Source organism: Felis catus, chromosome B1, assembly GCF_018350175.1.
Source record: "Felis catus isolate Fca126 chromosome B1, F.catus_Fca126_mat1.0, whole genome shotgun sequence".
NCBI classification, from domain to species: Eukaryota; Metazoa; Chordata; class Mammalia; order Carnivora; family Felidae; genus Felis; species Felis catus.
Window position 1 is genome coordinate 26,534,993 of NC_058371.1, and position 16,224 is coordinate 26,551,216.

The 16,224-nt window shown below is 39.5% G+C and overlaps 1 protein-coding gene across 13 annotated transcripts in view; it reads left to right on the forward strand.

Moving 5' to 3' along the window:
- Positions 1-3,257: 3,257 nt before the first annotated feature.
- The window catches only part of ERI1 (exoribonuclease 1), a 321,125-nt gene continuing 308,158 nt past the window's right edge, over positions 3,258-16,224 (forward strand). For 8 of the 13 annotated variants that reach the window (XM_003984644.5, XR_006596383.1, XR_006596384.1 and 5 more), the window contains exons 1-5: positions 3,258-3,539; positions 8,123-8,301; positions 10,588-10,798; positions 14,547-14,630; positions 15,938-16,047. In XM_003984644.5, the coding sequence (XP_003984693.2) occupies positions 3,432-3,539; positions 8,123-8,301; positions 10,588-10,798; positions 14,547-14,630; positions 15,938-16,047 (692 nt within the window). In that variant the 5' untranslated portion in view covers positions 3,258-3,431. Of the gene's footprint in view, positions 3,540-3,567; positions 3,761-4,012; positions 4,126-4,606; positions 4,635-5,477; positions 5,523-8,122; positions 8,302-10,587; positions 10,799-14,546; positions 14,631-15,937; positions 16,048-16,224 lie in introns of those variants that run through there. The other 5 variants (XM_019828357.3, XM_045055314.1, XM_023252429.2 and 2 more) reach the window with 5 other exon arrangements.

Here is a 16,224-nt window from a genome sequence, read left to right on the forward strand (position 1 = left end):
CAAAGGTAAATCTGTAGTTATGAGGGAAAACATACAGTCCACTAAGGAGGAAGCAGGTGATAGCAGATCTGATAGCAGAGTAACAGATCTGTAGGAGATTTCCAATTATGTCCCTTTCTCCAGTAAGGAATTATATGTCTTCACTGCTTCGAAGAATGAAGAGGTGGACACAGAATGAGCAGCAGGCAAAAGTTGATTAGAGTACAAGCTCAGAAAGTAAGAACAGTATGAAAACTCTCTTTACAGAGAGGGGACATTCGAAAGTGAATGTCCACGGACTATAGGCAAGGGTCCTTGTTTTATAAGGTTCTGGATGCCCCCCGCCCGGCCTTCCCTTACCCTTAGTTCCTTCTCAGATCCTACCCTACTGGCTTGATAACTCTAGGTGCTGGGTTGTCCATTCTAAATTGGCTCGTTACTATTGTATGAGGGGTGGTCTATGGCCATATCATTTCTTGTGGGTCATACATTTTATAGGCTACTACTTCTTATTTATTTATTTATTTATTTATTTTAATATTCTTTTTTTTTTTTTTTTTTTGAGAGACAGATCATTAGTGGGTGAGGGGCAGAGGGAGACACAGAATCCAAAGCAGGTTCCAGGCCCTGAGCTGTCAGCACAGAGCCCGATGCGGGGCTCAAACTCAGGAACCATAAGATCACGACCTGAGCTGAAGTTGGAAGCCCAATGGACTGAGCCACCCAGGCGCCCCTACTACTTATTTTTAGTTATGTCTTTTGTCGAATTCCTGAGGGAAATCTGAGGGGAGAGTAGGTGGTGTCTGTTACATTCTTAAGAGGAACCTCATGCCCGAGGGGGTTTGCTGCAGTCAGACACTCCCAGCATTGTTCCAAAAAATAAATGTTTTTCCCCACCCAGGGACCTCAGAACCTAGCCTCTGCCGACTGAAGCCTATCTTTTCCTATCATAAAACCACCCCAGTGGCTTACAATAAGCAATTATTTTTCTTCCTCACAGGTCTGCAGGTCAGCCTAGGATGACTCTACTTCAGGATGTGGTTTTCCTGGGCTTGTTTATCTGGAAAGTCTTTGTTTTGCCCTGCTGAGTATAGAATTCCAAGCTGACAGTTGGTTTTGTTTTTGTACTTTAAAGTTATCATTTCATTTCTTTTGGCTTGCAGAGTTTCTAATGAGAAGGCCATAAAAATTCTTACTGTGCTCTGTGCCTTTTTTTCTCTAGCTACTTTTAGGCTGACAAAATCCAAAGGCAGAGAAACTAGTGGTGGTGAAACATGAGAGAAATTTGTTTCAGTGAGACCGACACCAGGAAGACTGTGGACTAGCATCTCAAAGACTGTCTCCAAAGTGCTGAGAATACCTATAGGGTTTATATATAGAAAATGTGAGACACTGGTCAGTGAGTATATCCAGGTGGGCAGTGAAGGTCAAATTGATTTTTGTCTGGAGGTCAATCATGGGTGGTGGGGTCTTGCTGGCTCAGGGCGGTCCTTATTCCTTGAGGGGGTAGTTTCAGGTCCCATCTGGGAATACTCTGCCCTCAGTGTTTTCTGCCTAAGTTAAAAGTAAACTGGAAAGAACTTAGAAAGTTTGAAGGTCAAAATGGAGGCAGTGGAAGTCTTCTCCTAAATGCATATATAGCCTCTTTATATTGTCCCATAGGTCACAAGAGGCTCTGGAAATTTTTTTTTCCTATTTTCTCTGAGCGTGTCATTTTGGATTGCTACCACTGGTATGTTACTTCTTTTTTCTACAGTTCCAAATGTGGTATCCATCCTCTCTAGAGATTTTTTAATTTATTTTTGAGGGAAAGAGAGAGGGCGCATGCTCGTGCAAGTGGGAGAGGGACAGAGAGAGAGGGAGAAAATCCCAAGCAGGCTCCACACTCTCAGCACAGAGCCTGACACAGGGCTTGAACCCACGAAACGTGAGATCATGACCTGAGCCAAAATCAAGAGTCAAAGGACACTTGACTGACCCAGGTGCCCCTGCCAAGAGATTTTTTTTTTTAATTTCACATATTTTTCATCTCCAGAAATTCTATTTGCTTCTTTTTAAAAAGCGTCGTTTCTCTCCCATCATCTTTTTCCTTTAAATCACTGAACATATTGAGTACATTTATAATAGATGTTTGAAGTCTTTGCCAATGCCACCATTTGTATCCTTTCTGGATATGTTTCTATGGCCTGTCTCATATATTCTCCTAATTACTTGGCAGGTCTATTAATTTTTAACTGGTAGATGCCTGATATTTTCAACCTAATGTTGAGTCCTGAGTTGCGTTGTAGTCTTTTAGAGAGAATTAGCCTTTGTTCTGACAGGCAGTCAGGTTAGTTGCTGAGCAAGTTTGATCCTTTCAGGGTTTTAAGCTTTTGAAGAATCGACAATAGCTTTTTCTCTAGACCCCAGGGTCTCAGAGTTGACCTCACAACTAAGACATGACACCTCTGGGTCTCAGGAGCATATTCCATGTAGTCAACGGCAGTGGGGAACTCAAACGAGTCCTCTTCCAGTGTGAACTCTGAGAACTGTCTGACTTAACTGTTCCCCGCAATTACTCTTTGTGGGCCTTGTGGAGGTTCACACCACATACCCGCTGATTTTTATTCAGCTAAAGATTCAAGGGTATGCCATGTGGATTCCGAAGCTCTTTCTCCAGGAACTCCTCATCAATTCCAACCAGCTCGGCCTCCCCAAATCCCCTTAACTCCGATCCCTGTCTTTTCAACTCAATAAGACCTGTCTTCTCAGTGAGATCTTAGCTCTTTTTTTGAGTTCCCCTTCCCTGCGCCTCTACCTGAAAACTGCCTTTAGGCAGAAAGCCAGGGTGATATAGGGTCGATCTTGTTTCTCTTCTCTCAGGCACAACGGTCCAGAATTTCCTATTGCCCAATGTCTGAAAACAGTTGTTTTTATATTTCTTTCAGTCTTTAGTAAGTCCAGACCCATTTTCTCTGGTCCAGAAGCAAACGTCTTACACTCCTCACGGAAAACGGAAATTGTTTTACAAATGTTATTTGCCACGGTGGAAGTTCACCGCTCCCCCCTGGTACCCCTCGTTTTTCTTCTCAGGAAATACGGTGACGGGATCTCGTATCCTGGCGGTATTCTTTAGCGACTGGTGTAGACTGGTGTAACGGCAACGGGACACCTCGCCGCACAGCGACGTCTAACTCGTAGCCTCCCGCGCGCGCCTCGCTCGCCTTCCTCCTCCCTCCCCCATCGGCAGATGCGCTAGCGTTCCGCGCGCGCCCGCTCACTGCGCCTGCGCGGCGTGTGGACGCCACACGCTCCCGGAAGTGGGAGGTGTCCGCTCGAGTTTGTGTGGCCGCCGCCGCGGGAACGCGAGCCCGGTAATTTTTCAACGGAGAAAGGCGAGGCTTTCGGGCTTGGCCGAGTGAGAGTGAGCGAGTGTCGGGCTCCGGCAGCTCTCTCCTTACGTGACAGCCGGCATGGAGCATGAGCGGAGCAAACAGCCTGGCAGCGAGGCCGTGGCTCCCGCGCGGCTGGAGTCTCCCCGGTCCGAGTGTGGGGAGGAGCCGCGGAACCCGAATCCTGAGGTGAGTCCGCCGCGCCCGTTCGTCGGTGACCGGCCCTTCCGGACTCCCGCGCCCCTGCCTTCTAGGCTGTTCCGCAGAAACGTCAGCCTTTCGACTCCCAACCCCGGCCGCTCCCCCTGTTCCCATCCCCGGCGCCTTTCCTCGGGTTGGTTGTCTCCAAGCCCCCTGTCGCCCGAATTATCCTCTGGCAATGTGATGTGAGGAAATAGTCAAGACGAGAAGTGCGTGAACTGTGGTTTTAGAAGTTCTGGGGGGAATTCTCTAAATACTCAGGGCACGCTGTTGCTGTAGTCATTCTATCTAGCCCTTTTAGGTAGGTTATGTTTTTAAAACTCGCACCATACGCTCTAGGCGTGTCATTTCTAGGACCCGAAGTCCATTACCCGCCCCCCGCCCCCCGCCCCCCAGCCTTAACGGAGGGTGATTGCGCCTATTATCGGAGCTTTTTGCCCATTTGCTGCTATTTCATATAGATATTCTACACGACTGCTTTTCGTAGTGATTTTGACAACTCATTGGTAGAACCCCGTACGGAGCAGAACTGTAAAGACGGCCTCAAAACTTCCTTGTTCATCTCATTTGGCAGGTATACATTATTGGTGACAGCGCTGCAAATTGTAAATAATCCTAATGCTGAAGTTGGCCCATTTCACTTGAGTAACGTATGTTGAGCCCTTCATAGAGTGGGTACTTGTACGAGGCTTCCTTGCTCTTAACTCTTCCATCAACAGCCAGTTCTCCAAATAGCAGCTAGAATGATCTTTCAGTGACATGAATCTGATGTGTTTTTCCCCATCTTAGTCTTCAGTTGGCTGCCCGGCAGGACGTGGCTCCTGCCTCCGTTGCTGACTTCTTCCCTTTTGCTGTCACAGCCCTTAGCTTCATGGGTTCTTTTATGGTGGATAGTCTTTCTTCTTAAGGATCTCTGATGCTCCCTTTGTTCTGCAAGACCTTCTTTTGGGTTGTTTGCATAGCTGTCCCATTCTCCTTAAGATACACATTCCGAAACGCCTTGGATGCTGCCTCTCTCTCTAACGAACCTCTTTTCCACCCACCTCCCTCTTCAGGCTGAGATGCTGTCAATAACATCGTCATGTAAGTTGGCTTAAAAATAATTGGATGTACTTCAGTATATTTTGAAAGTCTTCAAACTTTGAGATATAGCAACATAAGACTTAGGTCTGTGTTCCAAATTGGTTTTAGTGACTCATAGTTGTTAAAAACTTATTGTTGGATACTATTTTTTTTTAATGTTTATTTATTTTTGAGAGAGAGAGAGAGACAGAGCGTGAGTGGGGGAGGAGAAGAGAGAGAGGGAGACACGGAATCCGAAGCAGGCTCCAGGCTCTGAGCTGTCAGCACAGAGCCCCCCCATGCGGGGCTCGAACTCACGAACTGCGAGATCATAGTCTGAGTGGAAGTTGGCCACTTAAACCGACTGAGCCACCCAGGTGCCCCGTATTGTTGGATACTATTAACAGTTTTGTTTTCCTATCTCAGGCAAGCAAAGTATTTTGTTGGAACATTGCTAAATCCATTTTCATTATTCCTAATGTCAGTTGTTTTTGTAAACTGATAGGTATTACATTTTCACATTTTTAACCAAGTAAGTACACCTTTAATCAGAACTCTTCTTTTGGAAGAATTTTAATCAGGCTAAATTATACTTTAAAGTTTTTTTTTTTTTTTTTTTTTTTTAGCGTGTAGTTGCGGAGGCTGTTTGTTTCGTAGGTAACACAGTTTTTTTGGCGATCATATATGAAAACATTTCCAAAATAACTATTTTCAAAATATTCTTGCTACAGAGAAAAGTCTCTTTTGATAAGCAGTTATCTTTTTATCTCACTGTTAAAACCTTTTCTTTCATGTTGAAATAACAAGTTGTGTTGAAAGGAAAACCTTTTAAGTTTCAAGCTATTAATCCCTTTCTCATCACAGAAAATGACAGCAATTTTGGAATACCTGTCTTGCAAAAGAAAATATGTAAGTCAACTTTAAGTTCAAAAGTGTGGTAAGATAGTAAGCCTCTTTCTGGTATAAAAGTTTTTCATAGTCACTTCCCATACTGTATATGTTCTCTTATTTGAGATCATATAAATTCTACAGTCATTTATTTGAATACAGAAAAATTGCAAAAGGTCACAATACTTTGAAAGTGAATATTCCGCCCCGTAATATGGAATCTGCCCACACTTTTCTCATTATATGTCTGGTACTTTATGTGACCTGTGACAGGTGGACGTAGACATTGGGGAGGATGTCATTGTCAATCTATTGTTTAGTAAAATAATTATGCATTTTACTAGATTTATAGTACATGCGGGTTTTTAATATTTTCTTTTACTCTTTAGTGGGTTGACTTTAGTAACCTTCTTCAGAAACCATTAGTGTAGACCTTAAATTTGGGAGCAGACACTGATCACTGAGAACCAGACCTTCACGTGCCCTGAGCTTCATTGAAAGAGCTAGAGTTGGACCTGGGAGAGGAAGCAGATCTTCCTTTACAGAAATCATGATTTACAGCAGATTTAAGAGACCTTAGTGTTATTTTGGGTAATTTTTGTAGTTGCAGTTTTAGATAAGAATTAAGCAAGTGAATCAGAGAGAGGACTTAGCCAAAGAATAAATTTGCTTAAACTGACTGAGCCATCTGTTTTGGTAGACAAACTGTTACTCATTGTTGACCTAAATTTTAACCCGACTGAAGATGAAGTTTAAAATTCACCATAAGTTTAAAGACAAAGGATAAATTATCCTGATTAAATTCTAGCAATAAAGTAGCCAGGTATTGTAAATTTAATGTATTATTGAAAACTAATTACTTCCATAGCTTTAGTAAAGTTTTTTAACCATTTGTCAACAAGGAATTTCAATATAGTTATTCTTCAGTATATGGACAATTTACACATTGGGATTTCTGATTTCTTCCTCTGAAGACATAGGAATAATTCTTGAGTGCTCTAGCACAGTACCTAGCATTACATTTCTAGTAAATGTGTGTTGTATTAAACACACATTTGAGAGCTTTGAGCGAGAAATAGTCCCTGAACGTTTAGGATTAGTGCTAAGTCAGGGAATTTGGCCTGTCCATGGTTAGCCCCTCTTAATCTGTAATTAGTTCTTATGGGGACAATGTAGTAAATTATGACTAAATTAACAGACTAATATGGATTAATGCTAAGTACCAGATTTTTTTTTTAATTAAGTTTATTTTCTTGTTACTGAGTGTTTTTTTTTTTTTAAACGTTCATTCATTGTTTTTTTAAATTTTTTTTTCAACGTTTATTTATTTTTGGGACAGAGAGAGACAGAGCATGAACGGGGGAGGAGCAGACAGAGAGGGAGACACAGAATCGGAAACAGGCTCCAGGCTCTGAGCCATCAGCCCAGAGCCCGACGCGGGGCTCGAACTCACGGACCGCGAGATCGTGACCTGGCTGAAGTTGGACGCTTAACCAACTGCGCCACCCAGGCGCCCCCGTTCATTCATTTTTGAGAGAGAGAGTGCGGGGTGGGACAGGAGTGGGGGGAAACCACCGCAGGGCTTGAACCCACGAACCATGAGATCATGACCTGAGTTGAACTCAGATGCTCAACTGACTGAGCCATTCAGGCACCCCAGTACCAAAGTCTTCTTGAAAATTCTGGAGCATACCTAATATTTGTAACATTGCATGTGGAAAATTGTTAACTTATAAATGGAACTTTGAAACTAGGCATATTAATAACTTTGGACTACCTGTGGAGTGATTACAATTGAGTTCAGTTTTTTCTTAACACAGAGTTTGACTTAAGGACAGGAAAGATTTATGATACACTAACTGTAGTTCTCCTGAATAATTGGTATACATGTGGGTTTGGGAAATTGTGTGTTTTGAAGCTGAATACATTTCCTTCTTTGCTTGGGGTTCTAAGAGATTATGAACTAGGTTTCTGTATAGTCCCTTTTGTTTTTATATTGGTCAATTCTGTTAACTTAGTGAAATGAAGTGAGGTTAAAAAATTCTGAGGATGTCACTGACTTATACATGCACAATGTTGTAAAAGTTCTTTTAAAAATTGGTTTGTTTAGAAATTTTAGAATGTTTGTGAAAAGGTCTGTTCTGTAGTCTATGATGGTAATAAAGTTCCCATTAATAGCCATGGTGGTTTGGTAGGTGGCATGGTGTTGGGAGCCCAATACACATAATCTCATTTAATCCTTATAATAACCTTGTTTAAATACTGTTTACCATTACCAAATACCAAATGCGACTTGGAATAGTTATTATTCTTTATTTTATAGGTAAGGAAACTGAAGATTAGAGGCTAGTAAGTAACTATTCAAGGTCATGCTGCTAGTAAATGGTCAGCTGGGGCTCTGTAGTGAAGTGCTCCCAGCACCGGTGCTATTTTTATTTAGCTTCATTTCCTTTAAGAAATCTCATGACTCAGAAGAGAGCAGGGTAAATTGTATTGGAAACATGTCTTCTTTCTATGCACTTTTCGTTGAACATGTAGTAATGAATAGGCCTCAGGAGTTTGAATCTTTAAGATGTTTGTATTATAAGCTTATCTATATGTATATATATTTTTTTTGGTAGAAAAAGCAACAATGTAGATTTGATGGCCAAGAAACCAAAGGATCTAACTTCATTACCTCCAGTGCAAGTGATTTCAGTGACCCAGTTTACAAAGAGATTGCTATTACGAATGGATGCATTAATAGAATGAGTAAGGAAGAACTCAGAGCTAAGCTTTCAGAATTCAAGCTTGAAACCAGGTAATTAACTAACTTTTTAAAAATACAGAAGTAGTATATGCTTATCTTAGAAAATCTTGAATACACTGAAGAATTAGCCAATCATCTGTAATCCTACCATAAAGAGATAACCATTATTAACAATTCACATAGTAGCTACAATTTTCATTCTTATAAGTGAATCCTTATGTGCACCTTTGATTATTTATGTCAGTCTCTTGGCCAGTAGGCTAAGAGTGCTGAGTCGACAACCGTTGAGTATTTTGACAGTCTATCTACCAGCAATGTACAGAAGTAGCTATTTTATTATACTAAATATATTTAAAATTTTTTTAGTTACTCATTTCATTGATGGTTAATTACATCTTACTGAGATGCCCACTTGTGTTATTTTTATAAAGAGGGTTTCTTTGAAACCAAGTAATTTAAAAAAATTATTCACCTATCAGGAAATATGTTTTTTTCTGTTTTAGCTTTTAAAAATATGCAGAATGATAGCATGCATTATATTGAACTGGGTATTGAGTGAGAAAACAATGCAGCTTAGCCAACTCTGTGTGTGTGTGTGTGTGTGTGTGTGTGTGTATGTATGTGTGTGTGTGTATCTTCTGTGAAGTGTATACACTCTCTGTGTTTAGTAAATTTTTGCAAAACAAATCACTTTATGTTGACTTGGAGCTTGGAGTAGGAATGAATGACCTTTGGAATGCAGAATTTTGGTAGTTAATTGTCAGCATCAAGAAAAGAATGGACTGCATGCAGTAGGTGAAAATGGTTATTGTTTCTGGGTCCTCATTATCCTTTTTTTCTTATAAGCAATATTTATCCTCTGTTTTAAAGTTATTTTTTTGAGAGTGAGATAGAGCGTGAGTTTGGGGAGGGGTAGAGAGAGAATAAGAGAGAGGATCCCAAGCAGGCTCTGCACCATCAGTACAGAGCCAGACGCAGGGAATGAATCCACGAACTGTGAGATCATGACCTGAGCCGAGATCAAGAATTACTCAGGTGCTCCCATTTTGGTAATTTAGAAAATCTCAAGCAAATAAACATATTAAAACATTCTGTCTTAAAACAACAAACTGGTTAATTATCAATATTCTCATGAATAGGATTCTTTTTCAGTGGTAGTTTGGGAAGGAAAGTAAAAGGTTAAATTAAAAAAAATTTTTAACGTATTTATTTTTGAGAGACAGAGACAGAGTGTAAGTGGGGAAGGGACAGAGAGAGAGGGAGACCCAGAATCCGAAGCTGGCTCTAGGCTCTGAGCTGTCAGCACAGAGCCCAAAATGGGGCTGGAACCCATGAATTGTGAGATGATGACCTGAGCCAAAGTCAGAGACTCAACTGACTGAGGGCCCCCGGGTGCCCCTAAAATTTTTTTTTTGATAGTTATTAGTGATGTGTCGAAAATACCTTAGTTGTCACTGCACACTGGCTACAATTTAGGTCCTTTTATTTTTACTGCCATTTTGTATTTGTAAACCATTAATAGGACTCAAACAAGTAACACTGAAGGAAGTCTGAGCACTAGTCATGACTTTTAATTTTTAGAAGAAGTGAAGTACATACTGTTTGAAGTACATGACCACCATTACCAATGATTGTTATCTACTTAGAACAATCTTTTCTCCACCCACCATTTGTAGGACATGTATTTTGAAAATATCTGTAATCTTCTACATAAAATTCTATCCATGGTAGATTAAGAAACCTGCTTCCAATTAAGAACCTATTGAGTATGGCTGTTCTTCTGGACATGGTTTACACTAGGGTATCTTCCAAATGAGTTTTCCTAGCTAGTAGACATTCAACTTTATATGCAAGGCTCATAATGCTTTCTTATTCATATGGGTATTTTAGTTGTCTAACCTATAAAAAACAAAAAGAAAGATAGCATAAATATTCCATTTACCTGAATTTTCTTACTCTGAAATTTGTGTTTGGCCTGTAGAATAGTTCAACATTAATTTCAGTTGTTGTATTATGTATATCATTTTGGTATAAGGCAGTATTGCTATATAGGCAGTGTATGCTAACAAGGTGTATGGCTTGAAATACCAGTATAGGAGAAATGCTCTTATGTACTATAAAAATGAAAAGTTACTTCTGAAGGAAAATATTCTGTGTTACATTTGATTTTAATTCTTTGCTAACTTAGCCTTAAGTCTTGCTTTCTTTACATTTATTCTAGTTAATATTTGCTAAATTATGCTGTGACTGCCAGTTCAGTCCTTTGCCAGCAGGTAAGAGTTCAGATTTTTGATTGTAAAACTCATCTAAGAGTTAATTTTCTTTTTCTTTCCTTAGAGGAGTAAAGGATGTGCTAAAGAAAAGGCTGAAAAACTATTACAAGAAGCAGAAGCTGATGTTGAAAGAGGGCAATTGTGCTGACAGTTACTATGACTACATTTGTATCATTGATTTTGAAGCCACTTGTGAAGAGGGTAACCCACCTGAGTTTATACATGAAATAATTGAATTTCCTGTGGTTTTACTGAATACCCATACCTTAGAAATAGTAAGTGAATTGTTACGTTTTGATTTTTCATTTTTAGCAGCAACTATTCTGGTGTTCTCTAGTAGAGCAGAGATCTCATTTACTATTTTTTTTTTTAATTTTTTTTTTTAACGTTTATTTTTGAGACAGAGAGAGACAGAGCATGAACGGGGGAGGGTCAGAGAGAGGGAGACACAGAATCTGAAACAGGCTCCAGGCTCTGAGCTGTCAGCACAGAGCCCGATGTGGGGCTTGAACTCATGGACCGCGACATCATGACCTGAGCCGAAGTCATTCGCTCAACCGACTGAGCCACCCAGGCGCCCCTCATTTGCTATTTTAAACCTAGACTTAGAATTTAAAAGTGGGCTGTTGGCTCTTGTTGTGTACTATGTATCAGCTTGATTAATAGAAAAGCTGTAATGAAATAATTTCAGAGGCTACTTCTCTCCTTTTCCAGGAGCTAAAATTACATTGTTTTTTCTGTTTGGTTAGAACACATATCTGGCTGGACATCAGAATCTCTTAGGGAGTTAAAAAAAAAAAAAAAAAATGCCTGGCCCTCATCCCAGAGATTCTCATTTAGTTGTTCTGTGGTGGGGCCCCTGACATCAGCATGTTTTTAAAGCTTCTCAGTTGACATGCAGTCAGGATTAAGAACCACAGCTGTGGACTCCTATAGGCTCTGATCTCTAAAAATGGCAAATTACAGAAATTGCCTTTCAACTTAGAACTGGCCATCTTTCTGGTGAAAAGTTTAGGGACATATGGCACTTGTAACCTTGGCTTTGAGCCATATGATATATTGGCTCTGTACTATTGGTTGTCACTGTCCTATTGGTTCTGGAAGTCGGAAGGAGTTCTCCAAAACACTACAATTTGCCTTGTAAAATCTGAGCAAACATATCATAACATCTCATCTATCTAAAAGTTACTTCTCTTCCATTGCCAGTAGCCACCAAAATGTTGGGAGCAAGTATAAAAGGCTTGTGTATAAAAATGCATACATTTTTTCTTAGTGTTATTCAGAATCTCTTTTAGTTATAATCAGCCTGTTTGTATAATTTCCTTGCCCAAGGAAGATTGAAGTCCATAAATTAAAAGGAAGAATGACTGCTACAACTGTAATAATCTTGCATAACTCACTAGATTCCACTTTTTCTTTCTTACTCAAATTTACTGCTCTAGCCTTTCTCTTCCCTCATTGAGACATTAATGACTTACTGCTTTTTACTGTATTGTTCCCGTCACATACAGACATGTTATTTTTCACACCATAAAAAGCTTTTACTCGATTCCACTTCCCTGCCAGCTACCCCATTTCTTTGTTCTTTTCTGGTAAATATCTTTGAGAAAGTTACGTACTGCTGTTTCCTCCCATTCTCTCTTAAACTCCCACTACTGTGGGTTTAAGTTAGGTCTTCAATCCTATCCCTCCACTAGCATCATTTGTTAGTGTCATTTCTGACTCTCATCTAAATGCTGGTATAATTGACCACTCTGTCCTTGACATATTTGCTGCAGGTGACTGCCAGTACACCTCATTCTCTTAATTCGTCTCCATCCTCATTAGGCTCCCTTCCAGTTTCCCTTGCTGGTTCCTTCTTTTCTTCATAGCTCCTAATATTGAATGCCCCAGGGTTCAATCCTAGGTCCTGTTCTCCCTACAGATCCTCTCCCTTAATCGCATCTACTTTCAAAGCTTTTAGAAACTGTCTGTATGCTAATGACTCCCAACTGTTTATTTTCAACCTGGACATCAATCCCAAATCCAGGCAGCTTATTTAATATCTCTGCTTGGACATTTAAACAGACCTCTTAACATGTCCCAAAGTGAATTTACTCTCCACCTGTTGTGTGTTCAGCTTTCCCTAGCTTGAGTGATGGCAATTCTTATTTACTCAGTTCAGAAACCTTGGAATCATCCTGGACTCCTCTGTTTCTTCCCATCACACATCCAGACCAACTCTGGTTTGCTCTGCCTTCAAAATTCATCCAGAACCCAGCCACTTAACTGCATTCCTGTGACTCTAGTCTGAGTCCCAATAATTTCTTGTCTGGATTTACTGCATTCACCATCGAACTGGTCTCTGTTTCTGTCCTTGTCTTCTAAAGCAAGTCTCAACATAGTGTGCGGAGTGATCCTTATAAAATAGAAGCCATTTTCCTTCTTTGGCTCTTTTCCATCTTCCCTTCAGTGGCTCTTCTTTTAACTCAGAAAAAAGCCATATTCCTTAATGTGATCTGGCCTCTCACCACCTCTGATCATGCCATATTGACCTGCTTGCTGTTTCTCAGAGATACCAGGCATGTTCCACCCCCTCACCTCCAGGGCTTTAGTTCTAATTCCTTTCTTCCAGAAGTCTTGCTGTTTATTCCTCCCTCCTACACTCCCTCTCTTCTTTCCAGTCCTTCCTTGGTTCTCACCTTCTGCATAAAGGTGATGATCTATTTAATAGGCTAGCTGAAACCATCCCCCACACCCAATTTTTCTGATCCTGCTTATCTGCTCTACTTAAATTTTTAATTCCCCTTATCATTTGATAACTTACTATGTAATCTGCTTAAGTGGTTGCTAAATATTTGCTCATCGAGTGCATAATTCTCTGTGGTAATCATTCTGATAGAAGTGAATGAAGTTTTTTATTAATGGTATATTTGATACTACCTGCTTGTATTGAGAAGGGAAGTTGAAGCATATTTTTGAAAGATTTTCATTGAAAATTATGAAAATATTGATACTTAAAAGGATAGAGCCTTCATTTATCTGAGAAATTCAGTTAAGTGGACTTTTTCTTTCTGCAATGCATTTGGTAAGTAAAGAGCATCTAACTTTTAAAGTTCAGACATTCTTTACTGTTGTTGAATGTTGCTCTTTGACAAGAGTTAACCTTTACAACTCATTGGCTTAATGTACTAATGTGAAGAAAGAATTTATTAGGAAATGGAACATTTTTCTTAATTTTTTGAGTCTTCTCTCACAAAAAAAAAAGTCTTTTTCTCTGTATCTACCTAGTATTAGCGATTGCTGCCTTTAGGCTTCAAAATTGTCCTTAAGTTTTAAAAGTGACTTAGCATGTTCTTGTTTAGGGAGGCAGTGTTGGGCTAGAGGAGAAAGCGCTCGGAGGTCTGAGCTTAATGGTGACAGTACTGGCCTTAGGAGCTCACAGACTTGTTGGGAGCAGATGAGAAGGCAAGCATGAGAGCTTCTCAAAGAGGATAAAAATGGCTACAAAAATATAGTATTCTTGCTCTTTAAACTACTACATCTCATGTAGTTCAATTTTGATTATTAGATTTCAGTTTAATGGAATCAACATGAAAATAAAGACTATTCAAGAGTAAATGAGAGAGCAGTACTCTAGAACTAATTTATTATAACTAAAGATTGGCATTTTTTTCAAAGAGTTTACTATTATTTAAAAAGCTGGTAGCATCTTGAAGTTGAGGTTGCATTATTAAGCTTTACAGTTTCAAATAGTACAAACAAAATTGTCAACATTTTGCTTCTCAAGATAATGTGTAAACTGGTTTGAAGGCTTGCTTTCAGATACTTGTTTTATCTTTAAAAAATTTAAACTATGAAGCATAGTTAAATTTAGAGTGCTTTGGGAGTAGAGAATTATCCTGAAGTGGTTAAAATTCTAGAAAGGGTTATATCATAAGCACCTATAAAATTACAGTCTCCTGTGGCTTAGTATTTCATGTACCTTGTGTCATGTATCTGAAGTCATAGAAAATACTTTAACTTGCTCTCCTTTCCTTGTAGGAAGATACATTTCAGCAGTATGTGAGACCAGAGATTAACACCCAACTTTCTGATTTCTGCATCAACCTAACTGGGATTACTCAGGTTCTAATTCTGTGTTCTTTTTTCTAGAGTTTGAAAGAGGTTATGAAATTAGGGTTGTATTTCATAGTTTAAAAAATTATTATTATAAACAACGTACTTACTTGATAAAGATTTTCCATATTATACTATGAAAAAAGTAGGAAAGCAAATTTTATACCTGGTAAAATCTTTCTAGCCTTTCCTCTTAAGGACTGGCAATGATGAATCTAAAGATTTAATTTTTTTGATCATTGGTAGAATAATTGTTACCATGCTGGACTTGGAAGTTTTAAAATGTATCTGTTTATAACCTGACCTTCTATATAGGTTAATGTTTTATTAGGTCTCTGATCTTTTTCTTGTGTTGTAATGTGTTAGGGCTTTTGTTTAGTTAGTTCCCTTATTCGTTTATTCATTCACTCAACAAGTATTTGAGTGCTTCCTGTAGTATTTGCCAAGGTACCTGGGACACAGAGATAGTTAAGTCAGTCTCCTCAGGTCACTCGACAGTCTGTATTCAGGAGGACAGACAGACTAAACCAGTGAGTGGTGACAATATTGTTAAGACTAATGAGCAAGTCGTTGTTTTATCAGGGTAGTTTGGGCATCTTATGACAGAGGGAAGGGAGGGCTGTCCTGTGCCAGACTTCCTCAAGTTAGTGAACTTGGGCTGAATCATGATAGGTCAATAGGCAGGAAAGAATGGCTGGGCATTTCATATGTGCATGGTAGGACTGTCAGTAGTTGGGGATGGTCAGGTGTGCATGAGCTAGTAAGAAAGTGGTCAAAAATACAGCTAAAGTGGTAGAAAATACAGCTGCAGTGGTAGGCGAGGGAGGCCAGGTCATGAAGAGTCTTGTGTGTCTTTTTATCCTGAAAGCCTTGGGGAACGTTTGCAGGATTTTAAGTACGGAAGTGATGTGACGATCAACTGAGGAAGCTCAGTCTGGCAGCGGTGTGTTATCTGTTGTGGAAAGATCTGAGCTTTGAGATAGGGAGACCGTGTTGGAGGGCTGTGGCTTGTAGCTGGGAGATTTCCCTTTTCTCCACTCCGGAGAATTAGTCAGCCACTAGGTTGAGGCCTTAAAAAAAGGAGAACCACTGGGGATGATCTTAAATCTTCATTTGGGGAGGATTGTAAACAATCTTTAATTATCTTAAAAATGCAATGTTAGGTGGATCTCAGCCAAGGAAATCACGTAGAGTTTAAAATATCATAGATGAGACTTTCTCTTACTGTTCCTTTCTCTTCAACGTTTGTGTCTGAGTATTTGTAGGACTACATGTAGCTACTCTGATTTTTATATATTTTACTTTTATATCCTCAGGATCAGGTAGACAGAGCTGATACCTTCCCTCAGGTACTAAAAAAAGTAATTGACTGGATGAAATCGAAGGAGTTAGGAACAAAGTATAAATATTGCATATTGACAGATGGGTGAGTATTTAGCAAAATTATCTTTTGTAATTTTCTTTTTAAAGATAAAAGATGTTCATGTTCATTTAACGTTCAGAATAACCACAAAAAGTATTATTTACTGATAGTTCTGGGGTCTCCCACAAGAGACCATATTTTTCTTCTCACATTCTTATTTCTACTTAAACTTTGAATCCT